General features: G+C 39.1%; 1 protein-coding gene across 9 annotated transcripts in view; it reads right to left on the reverse strand.

The window, feature by feature from the left end:
* The window catches only part of GPHN (gephyrin), a 435,000-nt gene that overhangs the window by 23,804 nt on the left and 391,722 nt on the right, over window positions 1–19,474 (reverse strand). For all 9 annotated transcript variants that reach the window (XM_081088057.1, XM_081088055.1, XM_081088059.1 and 6 more), the window contains 4 exons: window positions 19,069–19,188; window positions 17,094–17,152; window positions 16,093–16,246; window positions 3,825–3,946 (listed from right to left, as the gene is read on the reverse strand). In XM_081088057.1, the coding sequence (XP_080944183.1) occupies window positions 3,825–3,946; window positions 16,093–16,246; window positions 17,094–17,152; window positions 19,069–19,188 (455 nt within the window). The remainder of the gene's footprint in view (window positions 1–3,824; window positions 3,947–16,092; window positions 16,247–17,093; window positions 17,153–19,068; window positions 19,189–19,474) is intronic.

Consider the following 19,474-nt stretch of genomic DNA (forward strand, 5'->3'; position numbering starts at 1 on the left):
ACAACTGCATGGTTGGAAGTTTGTAAGTTCCATGGAAAGATGAGGTGGTATAGGGAAAGATGGCAGGACTGTCGAATGTAGGAGATGTACTCTTACTATGTGCTGTGGACATAGAGTTACCAAGACACACCTTTTATATCATGGAGCTTATAATCTGGTGGGAAAGAAAGCACCCTGTTTAGACCACAAAAGATAGCAATTTATTTAAGAAATTTTATCAGGAAACTGAGGGAAAAGAAAAAAATGCAAAAACAAGAGAAGTACGTATGTGCCCAAATGACCAATAACATAACCAAGTCTGGGCACAGTTGTCTCGATTAGCACCTGTAGTAAGCAATCTCTACTTATTTACCTACCCATATGTCCTCAGTTGTTTTATTTATCATTTTACCTCTGCTATTAACATAGCTTTGCAAACGGAAGACATTCAACAATTATCATAACATGAATAAAATAAAAACTTTAAAACACTCTCAAATAATTGTGGGTATATGCCAAGATTTAGTAATAAGGATGTTAGTCATTTATTTACAATTGAGAAAGATTAGAAACAACCTAATCTATGGCAACAAGGGATATAAATAAATATTATTGTACTTTATACTAGAGAATAACATGTAGGCATTAAAATGATATAGCAAAAATAAATAAAAAATGATATAGCAGAGAACTATGTAATGATATGAACAGATGTTTATAATATATTGAGTAAGAAAAGGAAGGTTAAAATAAGAATATGATTTCTTGCACATGCATACACACATAAATAGTATGCATGCATAGAATTAAAGAATTAAAGAAGGGTAATACTGCGTAATGGAATTAGGTGTTAATTTCCTTTCTTTTTTAAAAAATTGATTTTTAGAGAGAGAAACATCAATGTGAGAGCAAAACATCCATTGGCTGCCTTCTGCATACCCCCTACTAGGAACTGAGCCCACAACCCTGGCATGTGCCCTGACCGGAATCAAACTGACGACCTCCTGGTGCCTGGATCGGCACCCAATCACTGAGCACTCTGGCCAGGCAGTAACATTTATTTGTATACAAAAGTACCAACATAAGAAAATAAAATGGACAAAATTATAGTTCAGAACAGATTAAGGTTAAAATGACAAAAAAAAAAAAAAAAAGCTCCTTTTACCTTATTTCTTAGAGCTCATTAACGCACTTGGAGGCAGGGCCAGAGCCAGTGATAGGTAGGAAACAAAACCTAAACAACCTGGTAGGTTTGTTCTATACAGTTTCAGGTCTGCTCTGTGTTTTTGGAACTCTTGGAGTTGTATTATCTTTTCTCAGAAGTGAATTTTTGTCTTTTTAAAAGCTGTATCTGTATCAGGATTTTCAGGTGCTTGAAGTTTACATGGAAGGACAGGTTACTGGTCAGGTTAAAATGCAAACTACCCGCTTTTCATCCCCCCTTTCTTTCTACTTCCCCAGGGCTAGGGAGCCTGAATCAGGGTGATATTAGGTAACCTGTGACACTGGCTTCACCAGGGGTTCCATGGGGGCTGGCTACTTCTATAGGCTTCTCTATAGGCTTCTCTAGAACTAAACATCCAGGCAAACACAAGTGGTGAAGAATCTAAAAAGAATGATGTTTGAAATATGTCTAACAGCCTCTACAAAAAATGTCCTCAGAGAAGGAAATAAAATCAGGAAAAAAAAAAGAGAACTTTAAAAGGTCAGATGACATAAAAGCTACTGCTTCTCAGGTTACTGGCAAGATCCTGTGTCTAAGTTTTGATGTGTTGTGTCCAGTTTAAGCCTAAGGTGGGGTTTACAGGTGTGAGAGCATTAACTTATGAAATGGTGGGGTAGAGCCTTTCTAAAAGCACATTTGATTTTTGAGAAAGCACTAATCTTAAGGGATGAAGGATCATGGTATAATGAGCTTTATTCAGTGACCAGGTGGTAATGAGAGAGAAGGATGATTATGGGTGACAGAAACATACTGGTATCCACCACTCAGGTTTATCTCCTAGCTTGTCTCCACAAGGCTGATATTTCAGAATTACTAAAAGCAGGCATACCTTTGGTGAATGGGAAATAGTGCCTGGTGATAGATGGCTGAGTAGCAGTGTTGCATGGTAGTGAGATGCTCAGAAAGCAGGCTTGCTTTAGATCATGTGTAAGATACAGCTGGAGAGTCACTGGATTACTTGGGGAATTTAGTAGAGGGCTGAGTTAATTTAGTAAATGTGCTGTTAGAGATGGGCAATTATAGTCAGCACTAGGGGCCCGGTGCACGAAATTCATGCACTGTGTGTGTGTGTGTGTGTGTGTGTGGGGGGGGGGGGGGTTGGGGGAGAGTGTCCCTCAGCCCAGCCTGCCCCCTCTCACATACTGGGAGCCCTCAGACGTTGACCCCCATCACCCTCCGATTGCCTGATCGGCCCCTTGCCCAGGCCTGACGCCTCCGCCAGAGGTGTCAGGCTTGGACAGGGGACCCCCATCTCCCCCCGATCACTGGCTCTGACCCCCGCCCAGGCCTGAGGCCTCTGGCCCAGGAATCATGCCTGGGCAGGGGACCCCCATCTCCCTCTGATCGCTTGCTCCACCCCCCGCCCAAGCCTGACGCCTCTGACCCAGGCTTCAGGCCTGGGCAAGGGGACCATCATATCCCCCCAATCCCCGGCTCCGCCCCCCACCCAGGACTGATGCCTCGGCCAGAGGAGTTGACCCTCATCACCCTCCGATCACCAATCACTGGATCGGCCCCTTGACCAGGCCTGAGGCCTCCGGAAGAGGTGTCAGGCCTGGGAAGGGGACCCCCAGCTCCCCGCGGTTGCAGGCTCCGCCCCTGCTCAGGCCTAACGCCTCTGGCCTAGGCGTCCGGCCCAGGCAGCGGGGACCTGCAGCGGCAGCGGGGGGCGCCACGATCGTGGGCTTCGCTTTGGGCCCAGGCAAGGGACCCCTAGCTCCTGGGACTGCCAGCTTCGACCTTGCCCAGCTCCCATCGCTGGCTCCACCCCTACTTCCTGCTATCACTGGCCAGGGCAGCACTGGCCAGGGCGGCAAAGGTGCCTGATTCTCCGATCATGGCTGGGGGGCAGGGCAAAGGCGGCCCCAGGGCTGCCTTTGCCCTGCCCCCCAGCTCTTAGCTCCCCCCTGGGTTTCTGATCACTGTCAGTGGCAGGGGGCTTCTTCCTGCTTTCCCTTTCACCTCCTTGCATTGTGCCTACATATGCAAATTAGCCGCCATCTTGTTGGCAGTTAACTGCCAATCTTAGTTGGCAGTTAATTTGCATATAGCCCTGATTAGCCAATGAAAAAGGTATCGCCGTACGCCAATTACCATTTTTCTCTTTTATTAGTGTAGATGCCTCCTTCTGAATTTTCAATTTGGTGAAATCTGGAGAAACTCAGGTTACATAAGGATGCCAAAATAAATACAGAGGCCCTAGAAAACAATTGTACTTAAACTTCAAAAAATCAGTTAGTGCTAATTTTGACATTCTCTCTTACTCTTCTCACTTATGCTATGTCTTCCCTGTCTTTCTTGAAACAAGTAAAAGTATGAATAGGAGTAAAACACTATTACCATTACTTCCACTAGGATAAAGACAACACTATCAAAAAAGATCCCTGTAAATTTAATAAACCCATAGGACAGCAAAATATTTCTCCTGTTGTAATAGGCATTTCAGGAAATGTCTGTCCCCAATGGACATAGATACTTCCATAATTCTTGGGCTTCTGAAGAATGAAATACATGAAAATTATGGTATTTAATTTCTGTTGTTTTAGCAACAACCCCACATAGTTAGTACTCCTAAAATTCATATTTGTATAACAACTTAGAAATAAAATCCAGTACTTACTTGTCTCCCACAATTCCCAAGTTGATTGTGGGGTAACCATGTTCCTGAATCGTGGCTAAGAGGGTTGAACGATTGCTGTCTCGAATCTTTCCTGGTAAGAGGTCATCTTCAGGATTTAGCAGCTACAAGGCCAAAAAAACCACCACAAATTATTCCCTTAGGATAATGTTGCCTATTGTTAATGGAAAAATAGACCTAGTAAACAGAGTTTAGTATATCTAGCACCTACAACAGTATTTGGCATATAGAAAATATATGCCCAAAGGATCTTTGAATAAATATTGAAAGTATAGGAGGATAAAAAAATGGTCCTGCAGAAATTTAAATGGTGACTAAACAATGCTGCACCAGCTTTGGCTACAATTTGACCATAGTGCTCTGGAGATGCTGGCCTTCCCAGTGGTTGCTTACTGAAGCAAACTAAATAAAACAACTTTAATTTTAACTCCCAATATTACTTTCCAATTTGTTTGAGGTAGAGACTCTGTGGCATGATATTCTCAAGTCTGAAGAAAATGATCATTTATCTTTTCTTTCAAGTTTTTTTAAAATCTCGTTTCTGAAGTGGAATCAATACCTGAGAAGTTAAACTTATTTGAAGGAGGAGACAGATGCCTTGTCTCTTTATTAGCAAACTTAAATAAGTAATACTTAACAACACATACTCACAATTCCATGACTTTGAATCACCTTTAGAAATTTAATATCTGCTATTATATGCCTATAAGAAAATTATAAGACGCTTAGTCTATTTTCCAATGAGGTAGTATTGGAATAGCATAAAGAGGTTGGTATTCAGATAAGGTTCAAATTCAAGTTGCCCAAACATATTATGCCTTAATTTTCTCATTTATAATATTTTTGGGCAGGTGAAAGTAGGTTTACAGTTATAATATAAATAAATAATACAGTAATTAATAAATAATAATACAAGAATAAACTTTCTTATGTACTCACAACTGTAAACCTACTTTTGCCCACCCTGTATAGTAGTAACTACCTTATTATAGTAGTTGTTAAGATTAATTGAGATAATGAATACTCAGTTGATATAGATAAATATACAATAAACAAGATTTTCTTTTCTTTCTTTATTACATATGATATTGAGAGAGCACTTACTTTCCCCCTAGTTGGTCTCATATTATTACTCCTAGATGCTCGTATAGATGAAATTAGTTTATAATGTGAACATGGATTTGGATTTCTTAGAGTATAAAATACTTAAAAGTAGGGGGTCCTCACATACACACACACAACAGACAACTTTAATTTATGGATAATTTTAAGATGCACTCTGATTTTAGAAATGTGACAAAATGAACAAAGTATATATTTGAAGTGAGAAAATCTGGAATATTATCTTAGGAGGCAGACAGCAAGCCTGCACATTTAGATGCTCAGGTTGTTAATATGGCTAATACCCAGGGCTTCATATCTCAGTTCTCCCAAACAATAACCTCTAGTTTCTTCAGTCTCATTAGTGATACTATGTGGCTGGACCTTTTGCTTTGTGTTGAAAAAGTAGTAGCTTTGCAACTGACTGGCCCTTACAAGAGCTGGAGGAAAACTTTGTCGTATTTAGTGTCACTGGGAGCCTTCCATTCAGATATGGCACTAATTTAACTTAATTAGATGCCAGGTTACATTGCAACCCACTTTCATCCTTAGTCACCAGCAGAGCTTGGAAAATTGCTATTGAAAAAGAAAACAAAGAAGAAAATTGCTATTGAGTGTTAATATAGATTAATTTTCTGATCTAATTAACACATGGTTATTGACGCTATTGTCCTATATAATAAAAGCCTAATATGCTAAGTGTCCAATTGACTGGTCGTCTGCTCAACCAATCAAAGCATAATATGCTAATGATATGCTAAGGTCACTCAACCGCTTGCTATGACATGTACTGACCACCAGGGGGCAGATACTCCAACCAGTAGGTTAGTTGCTGCTGGGGTCTGGCCAATCAGGACTGAGTGAGATGGGTTGGACAAACCCTGGAGCCCTGCCGCAGTCCCTCCCCGTTTGGCCAACCTCCTGCGTCCCTCCTCGGCCCTGATCGTGCACTGGTGGGGTCCCTCGGCCCATCCTGCACCCTCTCGCAATCTGGGACCCCTCGGGGGAATGTTGGAGAGTCGGTTTCGGCTGGATCCCACAGGCCAGGCCAAGGGACCCCACTGGTGCACAGATACGTGCACCGGGCCTCTAGTAATTTTATAAAGGTCATGGCTTGCAGCTCTTTAACTCCATTAATCAGATAACTTGTTTCAGAAAAAAAACTATGGCTATGCAATTTTTTTCAGAAAAAGGTACTGGCTACCAACTAAGTAAGATTCCTCTGTTATTAAGGTATTTTCTTTGCCATTCATACTCCTCTCTGCTATTTTGCTGTAAACAGTTCCAGAAATAACAGAACAATTAGAGATTATTGGAGAATCAGTTATTTGTCTGTAAAATTGACATAATGAAATAGCTAGATAAGTGAGAGGATAGGATTTACAATGCATTTTAAGTGTTTTCAAAGAAAGCATACAGAATTGGATCGAAGATGATAAGACTGAGATACTAGAATAAATTCACAATATTCCCTTTTTAAAACTGAGTATTATTTTCTGGTATCTTATAACTTCTGGTCATCTCTGGATGATGTCTGAAACTTATTACAGTTGAAATACAAAAGAAAAAAAATACAAAGTAGGTGCAGGGACTGTGCACCAACCAGAAGGAACGACATTTCACAGATAAGTTAAATTGGCATTTAAGAGCAAGGCTCCTGGCTTTGGTTAAAGATGGTGAATTAGGGAAATCCTGAGCTCACTTTCTCTCATAGACACCAAAACTACAACTACATATAGAACAGTTATCTCTGAGAATGACCTAAATACTAGCAGAATAGATTTTCTACAACTATGGATTTAAAAAAAAAAGCCATACTGAGAAGGATAGAAGGGGCAGAGACTCACCTTACCCCCTACTCCCCATGCAGTGACTCACAAGTGGGAGAGAGATCACAACTGCAGAGGTCTCCCCTGAAAAGGGAGGGGTCTGAACTCCAGCCTAGGGATCCTGTATCAGGAAGAGGAGCCCGTATAACATCTGACTTTGAAAAACAGCAGGGCTTAGGTCTGGGAGTCAAAGGGTTGTAGGAAAACAAGGCTGCACTTTTTCCGAGTCCCAGCGCAGAGGCAGCAGTTTGAAAAGCACCTGGGTCATCCATGAAGGTAATACATTGACTAATTTTAGGGCATCTGCTGGAGGGAGAGGGATCTGTCAGAACTTTTTCCAGAGACCGAAGTGCTGGTGGGCACCATGTCTTTCCCCTTTATTACTCTCCTTCCTTCTGCCTGGTCGGATGCTGGAAGGTGCCATTTCTGTTACTCTCCATTAACCTTGCTAACACTGTTCACCCTACCTTGGTGTTTCCCTGAGGACCCACCCAGGCTGGCACCCCTCCAAGTGGTTTCTAACCTGCCACACCTGGTGGGCAGCCTCAGGAGCAACAGCACACAGCAGTGTGTTTGTAATAAGCTGAGGCTGGACCTTGCAGCCAGTACCTCACAGCCAGCCAGGTCAGAGACCAGCCTTGCCTGCCAGTGTGTTCATAGCAGTTGTGGCCCAACCACAACAGAAGACCACACTAGTCCATACAGGAAACACTTCTTGAGCACCTAGCAAGGAGGGATTCCACCACTGGAACCCACAGAACACCTTCTAAATAAGGGTACTTTTTCAAGACCTGCAGACATAGCTGATCTACCTAATACATAGAAACAAAAAGGCAAAATGAGGAGACAAAACGATATGTTCCAAACAAAAACAACACAAGACAAATTCCCAGAAAAAACCCCTAAACAAAATGGGGCTAAGCTGTCTACTAGGTAAAGAGATCAAATAACAGTCATAAAGATGCTCATCAAATTCTGCAGTCAAGTGAATAAACTCAGTGAGAACTTCAACAAAGACATAAATTACAAAAAGAACTGAAGAATATAATAATTGAAATGAAAAATACACTAGAGGGAATCAACAGATCAGAAGATGCAGAAGAATGGATTAGCAATGAGGGAGACAGGATAGTGGAAATCACCCAATTGGAAGATCAAGAAAAAATAATTTAAAAGAATAAGGAGAGCATAAGGGACCTCTGGTACAACATCAAGTATATTCACATTTGCATCACAGGGGTCCCAGAAGGCGAAGAGATAGAGAAAGGGATGGAACGCTTTTTGAAAAAATAATGGCTGAAAACTTTCTTAATCTCGTGAAGGAAACAGATATCCATATCCAGGAAGCATAGAGAGTCCCAAATAAGATCAATCCAAAGATACCCACACCAGGACACATCATAATTAAAATGTTAAAAGTTAAAGATAAAGAGAGAATCTTAAGAGTAGCAAGAGAAAAAGAACTAGTTACATATAAGGTAATGACCATAAGACTATCAGTTGATTTTCAACAGAAACTTTGTAAGCCATAAGGGAGTGGCATGATGAAAGGGAAAACTCTACAACTAAGAATACTCTACCCAGCAAGGTTGAAGGAGAGATCAAGGGTTTCCCAGATAAGTGAAGGCTAAAGGAGTTCATTAATATTAAACTGGCATTACAAGAAATGTTAAAGGGTATTCTTTAAGTAGAAAAGAAAATGCCAAAACTAGAAAAAAGAAAATATGTGAAATAAAATCTCATTAGTAAAGGCAAACATATAGTAAAGTTAGTAGACCACTTATAAAGTTAGAGTGAAAACAATTTAAATGACACTAAGTACATAACTATCAATAGTTACTTTACATAGCCTATACAATTAAATAGTAAGAAAAAGATTTTAAAACTCTATAATATCCTTTTTGTTATTGTTGATCTCAACATATGGGGAAAGCAGTTTAAAGAAAAAGCACTTCATATAGAAGGGAAAAATATAATCTTAATGATGATTTCAATTTAGGATCAAGATATAGTGCTCTGCATACAAGGGAACACTTACTAGCAGTACTTGAAGACTTGTGAGTTGAAATTGCATGTTACTTGAAAGATCGAATTAAGCTAAGTTTTGGTGCACAGCAATTGTACATGATTTCTTGTTAATGTAGCAAAAGGCATTGAAATGTACTCGTATTGAAACATACATGTAAATATAGTTGTGGAAATTGTCTATTATATTTTCCTTGTGTCTCATTTATTTAGAGCATAGTTTCATTTTTAGGATTGTTCTAAAGGATAAGGCTAAATGAATACTGTAATTGAAATTACATTTTAAATCTTTGTCTTGAGTTTTTTTTTTTTATAAAAAAGCTATTGCAAATTGTATCATTCCTGATTATACAGAACTTTGTGGGTGATTTTAAATACATTTTATACTTCTAAAAAAAGTTACTTTAAATGTAAATGGACTAAGTGCTCCATTCAAAAGACACAGGATGGCTGGATGGGTAAAAAAACAAGACCCTTTCATATGCTGCCTACATAAGACTCACTTCGGTTCAAAAGACTCATACAGAATGAAAATAAAGGGATGGAAAAATATATTACATGAAAATGGAAATGAAAGCTGAGGCAGCAATACTTTACCCGACAAAATAGACTTTAAAGCAAAGGCTATAATGAGACAAAGCAGGACCCAGCAAATCTACTTCTGGGTGCTTATCCAAAAAAAAAAATGAAACACTAATTGGAAATGATATATGCACCCCTATGTTTACTGCAGCATTATTTATAAATAGAGGCCCAATGCACAAAATTCGTGTAAGGGCCTTGGCCTCGGCCCCTGCCCGCCACCGCGGCTGCGTCCAGGGGCCTCTGCCACCGCCTCTGCCATGGCCCCCACTCACTGTGGCTTTGTCTGGAAGGAAGGATGTCCGGAAGGATGTCAGGTCTAATTAGCATATTACGCTTTTATTATTATAGATAGCCATGATATGGAGGCAACCTAGGTGTCCATCAATAAATAAATGGATAACGGGAAAGTGATACACACACAGACACACAATGGAATATTACTCATCCATAAAAAATAATGCAATCTTGCCATTTGTGACAACATGGATGGACTTAGAGGGTATTGACTAATAGAAATAAATCAGGGAAAGACAAATGATTTATCATTTCACTATTTGTGAAATTTAAAAAACTAAACCAATGAACAAACCAAACCAAACCAATAGACTCATAGATACAAAGAACAAACTAATAGTTGCCAGAGGGTTGGGAGGTGAGGGTATGGGCAAAAAGGTGAAGGGGATTAAGAGGTACAAACTTATAACTCAAATAAGTCATGGGATAAGTGCAGCATAGGGAATACAGTCAATAATATCGCAATAACTTTGTATGGAGACAGATGGTTACTTCTTGTGGTGATTACTTCATAAGGTATATAAATGTCACATCACTGTTGTATACCTGAAACAATATTGCATGTTAACTATACTTTAATTAAAAAGAGCTTTACATTCTAGAATGAAAAAAGGAAAACAATACATAACCCATTATCTCCATATCTTATTACTTTCCTATCTACCATATATTAAATTTCAATTTCCTGTTTGTTATTGTCAATGGTACCAACTGTCTTCCCAGTTTTCAAACATTTAACCTTTGATTCATTTTTTTCCCCTTTGCAGTCTGAATTATTAAGAACATTGCAATCTATCTCTTCTTTGACCCAATGTTTTTATTCACTCTCTTGCCCATCACCAATCCCAATTTCAGGCATTCAATATGTCTGAATTTCTATAAAAGCATTATAATTGGTTATCTTGCCTATAAAGTCTTTCTTTTTGAGAAAAAAACACACAACAGAAACATCAACTTGCAAAACTGTACTATTACTTGTATAAAAGATAAAACTGTACCAAACCATGACATATAACTCAAACTATTTTAAGTCAAACAGTTTTAACACAAGCGTGTTAGGACCTATATTCTCCAACGTAAGACCATGGACAATTTGAGACTATCGTAATTCACATGGACTCATGTGCGCCAAAGAAAAGACTGTTTTAGCAACTCATTTACTTTACAAAATATGACCAGTTATTGCCTAGACCTTACTTATAAACTTTTACCTTAAAACCACCCACGATCAACTCCAGTCCTGAAAATTCTGTTTCCTTTTGTAACTTCCCCCTTTTGGGACATTACTGAGACTCTGGCAAGGTGATGCTCATCCTTGCTCAAAAACTTTCATATATTCAGTTTTGTACAATCAACAAGTTTCCTTGGTTGTCCCTGTATTAAGACTTTGAGAGTCACTGAGGCTCTACCAAGATTTAGGGAGGACCCCTTGCCACCAGTAGTCTCATAGTGGTTACACTGTACTTCACGGAGATCTCTTGAGCCTCTTTGGTTGGGGGATTTTTTTTTCTATGGTAGTAAGTCCAGCACTATGCTAAGCTCTAATACTTTTCTATTGTTTTGTTTTTTGTTTTTCCTGATCCTTTTCTGTTTAGCTACCAAAGCTAGCTGATATTTATTTTGTTTGTTGTAAAAATAAGGTTCCCAGGAATTTTTGGTTATCTGATTAAATTTGTCCTAATTTTTGTGTTTAGATTGTTGGAAAGAAAGATAGCTAAAGGAATGGGGGAAATTATGAGGTAAAGAGAAGGGAAAATGAGGGAACCCTTATCTAGTTCAGTTTGACAAGTATTTTTTAGTTTCATTTTTTTCCATAAAGGTCACCCGTGAGGTTATCTGCCACGAGTGAGAAAGTAGGGCTGCTAGTAAGATTTAAAGGGGGTAGAGAATGTATGAATGAACTACCCACTGCAGGAATGTGCAGTGACATCAGAATTACTGAGCAACTTTAAGTGCAGGTTGACATTAAATAGCAAAAATTTGTAGTGGGTCAGGTAATCCAAGTTTTATGAATTTTTTCAGTAATGTTTTTATGCTTGGGAGCAAAACTGTAGTTGGAGGATGAAGTCATGCAGTTTTGATATTAATTTAATAAGCAAAGGAATAGATTATAAGGAGTGAAGCTGCCTGAAGTGTTAGTGAGCCATGGTCTTTAATCTGGACAAGAAGTATAATATAGTTAGAATAAAGTAATGCACTATCTAATCTGATATATTTCAGATTGCCATTGAAAAGTTGGACAAATGAAATTTAAGAAATCTTTAGTGGGAAGCATTGTGACATAGTGGGAAAAAGTCATTATAGCCAAAAGACTCAGATATGAAACATAGCTACATCACTTACACAAAATATGTTAGGTTAGTCGCTTTGTTTTTGAGTGTCAATTTCCTGGATAATTATACTAATCTCATAGTGTTGCTTTAGTTATAAAGCACATAGCAGTTCTGGGCATAGTAGGCACTCAACTTCATATTCCTTATTAGTGGGGAAAAAGATTTTAAAGATTCTAACTTTACAGCAGCCGCTTGTGGAAGTCCCCAAAGAATCTATCTATCTCTCTATATAAAAGCCTAAGCGACCATTATGACCGAAAGACTGGAACGACTGGTTGACCAGTCGCTATGATGCACACTGACCACCAGGGGGCAGATGCTCAATGCAGGAGCTGCCCCCTGGTGGTCAGTGCGCTCCCACAGCCAACCTCCCATGTTCGGCCAACCTCCCATGGCCGGCCAACCTCCCGCTATCCCTCCCCCTGGCCGGCCAGCAAACCTCCCATGATCCCTCCCTCCCATCCCTCTCCCCAGTTGGCAGGCCCTGATCGGCCGGGCACCGATCGGCCGGGCACCGATCATCCGGGCACCGATCATCCTGGCCCCGATCGGAACTGGGAGAGACGTCCTGATTGGAACTGGGCGAGACGGCCTGATCGGCCCTGATCACTGGCCAGGCCTAGGGACCCCACCCATGCACGAATTTGTGCGCTGGGCTTCTAGTATTACATAAAGATTTTAGACAGACTATATATATCTAAAGTTCATACTTGTTTGTACAGGCCTCTGCTATTGGCAGTGGCCAGGTAAATTATAAAAAAATGGAACAGAAAAAGCAAAGGTATAGTAGAGATAAATATACTTAATTCTCTCTCTCTCTGTTTCTTCCTCTCTCTCTCTCTCTCTGTCTCTCTGTAAGAGAACATGAATGAATGAATGGGTTATGAAATATGGCAAAAGGTAACTGAAACAGTATCTTCAAAACTAGAAGACTAGCATTTACTGAAGGAATAATTACCTACTTTGTGTAAGTAGGTAACAAGCATACAGTCTTGATTTCCTGAAGATAATGGTAGCTGGTTGACTGATGTCCAGTCTAAAGACCTATAGATCACAATCTAAAGTTTCAAGAGAATAAGAATGTATTTATCAATAAAGAGATGACATCATCAAGAGTCAAAATTAGCCTTTGGCTTGACAGCTCAGTTGGTTAGAGTGTCATACACCAAGGTTGCAGGTTCGATCCCTTGTCAGGGCACATACAAGAATCAACCAATGAATGTATAAATAAGTGGGACAACAAATAGATGTTTCTCTCTTTCTCCTTTTCTCTCTCTCTCAAATCAATCAATAAATAAAAGAAGTTTAGAAAATGAGTCAAAATTAGAAAATACAACTGGGAAATATAAAGGTTGATAAAAAGGTGGAAGATACAATTGCCTCCTAAGTGTAAAACTTGCATACCCTGTCTTCCATTTATACTCACTTCCTAGGTGACTTTATTTAGTCTCATGATTTTAAACACTATGTACCAGTATATATCTAAAAAAAAAGGGAATAAAACCCCTTTTGTTTATATGCTGATAACTTCCAAATGTATATCTTTAGCTCTTTTTCTAAGCCCCAGGCTAAATATCTTATTGTCTCCTGGATATTTCTACTAGGATCTCTAATAAGTATCTCAAATTTAACATGTCCAAAATAGAATCCCTGATTTCTACTGCCTAAATCCTTCTCACGTGGATAAATAAATGATAACTATCCTTAGAACTGCTCAGGTAAAAAAGTTTGGAGTTCATCTTGACTTCTCACTTTTTCTTACATTCTGTTTTAAATTTACTAACAAATCCTATTGGCTTTATCTTCAAAATATATCCTGGATCTGATTACTTCTTACCATCTCCATTGCTACCACTCTGGTCCAAATCTCTTGCTGGAATATTGCAGATACTGCTAACTAGTCTCCCTGCTTTTTTCCCTTTCCTTCCTATACGACATACCATATAGAAGCCAGAATAAACATTTAAAATTTTAAGACATGTTATATTAAAAAAAAAAAGACGTTATATTCCACATTATGTTTTCCTTCCTCAAAATGAGCTATTATAATAAACAAGAGGCCTGGTGCACAAAATTTGTGCATGGGATTGGGGTTCCCTCAGCCCAGCCTACACCCTTTCTAATCTGGGACTCCTGTGGGATCAGGCCTAAACTGGAAGTCGGACATCCCTCTTGTAATCTGGGACTGCTGGCTCCTTACTGCTCACCTGCCTGCCTGCCTGATCTCCCCTAACCAACCTGTCTGCCTGATCGCCCCTAACAGCCTCTGCCTGCCTGATCGCCCTTAACTGCTCTCCCTCACTGGTCTGATCATCCCTAACCACTCTCCCATGCCGGCCTGATCACCCTTAACCTCTCTGCCTGCCGGCCTGATTGCCCTAACCGCCTCTGCCTTGGCCCCCACCACTGTGGCTTTGTTCGGAAGGACGTCCAGAAGACGTCCAGTCTATCTGGTCTAATTAGCATATTACCCTTTTATTAGTATAGATGATTGTTTCTATTACCTCTCCACCCTCATCTCCTTTTACTTTGCTCCTTTCCCTCTATACTTCAGCCACAGTGACATATTTGCTGTTCCTCAAACATGACCTTACTTCAGGGCTTTTCTGTTTGTTCCTGATGTTTGGAACACAATTCCCTTCATATGACATATGCTCTCAATGTTTTCTGATTTCCACTTTATCAGTGAGGCCTAATTACCCTATATAAAATAGAAGACTCTATCAATCAGGTCCGTACAAGAAAACCAAAAAGTCCTCTAGGGATGGAGGGGAGGTTGGAGAAAGGAGAATTTAATACAGGGAATTGGTTACAGATGTATTGGTTACCAAAGATCAGCAACTGTGGGAAGTCACCATCATCCCTAGGGATGTTGGGGTAAGTATTACTTAGAGTCAAGGAGCTTATACCTCTGGTAATTTCTTTCCACCTTCTAATATCATGTTAATGCAAAACCTAACTGGACCACAGCTGGAAAGACAGCCTGGGAAATAGAGTTTTCACGCTTCTTGCCTTATTGTTTAGGGGAGAGTATAAAAGGGCTAATTTGAGGGAAGTTTCAACATATAGTATCTAGCATTGCCTCTTCTACCACCACTCTTTATCACCTGACCCTTTCTTTTTCTTCATGTAATTTATCACTGTTGGTTTATTGAATACCCCTCTCCTAACCTACTTGCTTGCTGCTATATTCCCAGTGGTCAGAACCATGCCCGGCATCAGTATGGCACCATACTGAGGGGAAAAGGGTGGTGGGAGTGGTCTGTCCCAGTGCAGAGGAGCATTTTATCACTGGTATTGTGTAGAGAAAAAAACAAAAACCCAATTATCAAACCCTTCCATAAAGATCACCTGGAATTTTAGCAGGAACAGGCTAGCCATGGTATCCCAATTCATTGAATTCTTTCCCACATAGAGGTGGCCTACATCACAGCAGCAGAGAGGGCACAATTAATTGTCCTAATAGACCAGCGGTTCTCAACCTGTGGGTCGTCAACCTGTGGGTAGCGACCCCTTTGGGGGTCGAACGACCCTTTCACAGGGGTCGCCTAAGACCATTGGAAAACACATACATAATTACATATTGTTTTTGTGATTAATCACTACGCTTTAATTATGTTCAATTTGTAACAATAAAAATACATCCTGCATATCAGATATGTACATTACGATTCATAACAGTAGCAACATTACAGTTATGAAGTAGCAACGAAAATAATTTTATGGTTGGGAGTCACCACAACATGAGGAACTGTATTAAAGGGTTGCAGCATTAGGAAGGTTAAGAACCACTGTAATAGACCAAGTACTGAGTTTGTACATCTGAATATCTATAGCTATCAGTCAACATTCTTTGCATGTGTGGAAAGACCATTGTTTCAGTCTAATAAATGGAAGGGATTATTTATATGTAATTTCTACTTCTTCCTTCTCATCTTCTGTACTTGAACTATCCTGAGGTCAATTTTTATTTCTTAGTTATAGGAATGTGGTAATAGTTATAATCCACAATCTTCTATTTGTAACATAGATGTCAGAAACAGTTTTATCTGAAAGTCCCCTTCACCTGACCTCCTTTTTTACCTCATTCCCTGTTGACATGACTGCAACCACTGGAAACTTATTAACTTCAACCTCCGTGACACCTACAGTTGCCAGAAGACCAATCTCTGAGGGGCCCATGTGCGTTCCTTTGGCCAACACGCATTCCCCTCTTTTAATGTCATGGCCGATGGGTCTGAAAGTCAAAGCAGAACCATAAGCACGATGAGTAAGAATAATATTTTCACTCAGAGGGAAACTTTAGTGTCAGAGAAGGAGGACACTCTAGGGAGAAAAATATTAACAGATGGGGCAGGAGCAGAGTAATGAAATGAAGAGATTCTAAAACCTGCATGCTTCTTAAATTAAAAATATTAAATCATACAACAGAAGACAGAAATAGAATTTATATCTATTACTGCTAAACAGGAATATGTTATTTCACACCTGAAAATTACTTTATAAATTGCTTTGTACCACATTTCTGTCAAAAACGCCAATTGCAAACTTTCTTTGATATAAGGCAAGAAATTATATGGAGTTAATGATAAAAAGTCTACAGCTTGTTAGTTTTGTGGTAAGGAGAAAAATACTAATAAGATTAGAGTCAAAGAGATAATTTCTATTTGAGTCACTTAGGTTGGTCCAGTTATGTGTCTGCATAAGTCCATTCACCTTGGCCTCCTGACATAAGGATGGGAGAAGCATAGCTTTGCCACAAGGAGATTTGACAAATTAGTATTAATGAAATCAGGGTAAATATAGTCCATTGTAACAAAGATCATTTAAAATATGTGCCCTCCTTATGGTAGGACAGTGGTCTCATCTTTGCTTTTGATTATTTCATTTGCCTCTACCATCGCCATGAAAATGTAGGCAGAGCAGACATGGACTGTAGAGTTCAGAAAATTCATTTCCTACTTGTTAAAAAACCTGAAAGATAATGGTTGACTGAACTGTGGATTTATGATAGCCATTCTTTCCTGAGTTCATGAACATGCAGAAACAAAAGTTGGCTATACATTTTATATGTTATGACTTACCTGATATCTTGGCCTGGCCGAGCTTGCACCAGAATTCGTACTTCAAGTTCTTCGGTGCCCTATAATAAGAGGAAGTCGTGCAATTTCAAACAGGACAATCTAACAGAATTTCTGATCAATGGAATTTAGCTACATCAGATAGGCCCAGAATATATACAAATAAAGAGCAACAAAAAAACATTTGCTAAACACTTTGACATGATAAATTTCTACCATAGGTTCCTGCAAAATTAGGTTTGATGCCAAGGACTAAATAAAATATTTTTACACTTTAAAAAAATATACCAATTAAAATTCTGAATCTTACTTCGTAAGTAGCATTCTCAAGGAAAACTAATTTTATATATATTATTTATATGTAATGTTTGTATGGAAAAATAATACAATTAATAAATAATAATGTAAGAATAAACTGTTTTGCATACTCACAACTCTAAACCTACCTTTGCCCCATCTTGTATATGTATTTGGCTACCCTAGTAGACCCAATGAATGTGTAAGGAGATAACCTATCTCTTCTGTTCCCATGAATCATGGGTTTAATACTATACCAAGGTTCCCAGATATCTGCAGAAATTTCAGTGAAGGACTTACAGTTTGCCTGGTAGTAAATTTCTATAAATGAATAGTGATCATCAATTTTACATTGATGGGCTGTGAATAATATTGTGAGGCTGGAACTGGGTTCTGTCATCTGGCAGAGTCTGTGGCGGCATGTGTTCTGCATCTCAATGTTCTGTTGGCTTCCTGATGCCAATACATCTGCTGGACAGTTTTAACAGCAAGCAATGTGATCTGTATGCCAAGAGCTGAACTTTATAAGATGAAGTGTGATAAGATGTGATAAGATGATTTAAAAAATTCCCAGATCAAGAAAAGTGGCGGTCTCTCAGCATGACCAAATTTTACTATATGCCAGACCAGGAGAATATTGTTATTTTTAACTTCAGCTTTTAAAATATAAGCTACCTTAAACTTCTTCACAAAACAAGTAAGATAGCCAGTCATTAAGACTTCAGTTGAAACCATTCTTTTATTGGTGGCTGATCCTCTGGCTGTAATAATTGCCACTAGTTTCAGTGACATGAAGGCCTGCTTAGACCAAAAAAGATCCCATGGTCCTTTATTTCAGGCAATAGAGGGGGAAACTGGTATCAATTTAATATTTCCAGGCTGTCACTAGGTGGCACAGATTTTTCTGAAATATAGATACTAGAGCTGAATGTTATTTTGTTCAATTGTTTGGCTTAGTGTAATATTTAAGAACCTGCCCAAGTGTTCTTTGTTAAATTTTTCTCTATTAAGTCTCCCTTTACATTTTATCAGAAGCTAGTGTCTGTTAACAAACTCCTTAGCTAGAAGGTATGTTAACAATTAATACCTCTATCTTTTATCTTGAGGTAGTTTCTTTCCTTGTTTGCATGCGATATTTCTTGAATCAATGTGGTTCAAGTTCTGCTATAATCACAGTAATACAGTGGGTCCTCGGGTTATGTCAGACATCCATTCCTATGGCGTGACGTAACGCGATTTTCACCGTAAGTCGGAACCCACCGACATAAGCACCTACATCACTCACATGGAGCACACACACAGCAGTAATGAAGTGAAACAGTAAAAAAATTTGACCTTTACTTGTGGTAAATAAATAATAAAAAACATAAAGCACATATGTACATACATCGAATGACAGAAATTTTTTTTTTTTAAAAAGGGAGATGGTGACGTAACCACGAAACGACGTACGTTGAGTCCGACGTAACCCGAGGACTGTCTGTAATCATAAAAATGTCTCCTATAACAAGAGATTTTCAAGCCTAAGGCAATTCATTATCTAGTGTAGACTCATACACTACATTGTAAGATCCTAACATAACCAAAAGACACTGGGTTATTCTCATAAACATTCCAGAAAATGGATATGACTTAATATACTACCACAGGAATGTAATGATAAGACCTGGTGATAACGTACATCATCAGACTCCCTGATAAGTTCGGTATCTTCTACTTGTACTACAGCATCAGCACCGCAGGGGATTGGAGCACCTGTTGTAACCCGCATGACTTGTCCAGGCATTACTGTCTGAGTTGGCTGGAAACACAAACATGTAAGAAAGAGCTGATTTACCTTACTGCTGTTAAGTAAAACTAACATTTTCCTGTAGGAGATGTAACATTTTTAGAAACAAACCATAAAAGGAAAATCATACAGTCTTGTTCATTTTGGGCCAATGTAATGAAAGCTAGCCACAAACAGGTACAGGTACACTCTAAGAGGCTTTAACTTGATTTATGGTAATGACCATTAGATGCCTTTTGTGGTACCCTGTTTTCCTTTTGAAGAACTGCCACTTACACGTGCCATTATTGTCTCTCGC

The sequence above is a fragment of the Myotis nattereri genome (assembly GCF_964212035.1).
Source record: "Myotis nattereri genome assembly, chromosome: 1".
NCBI classification, from domain to species: domain Eukaryota; kingdom Metazoa; phylum Chordata; class Mammalia; order Chiroptera; family Vespertilionidae; genus Myotis; species Myotis nattereri.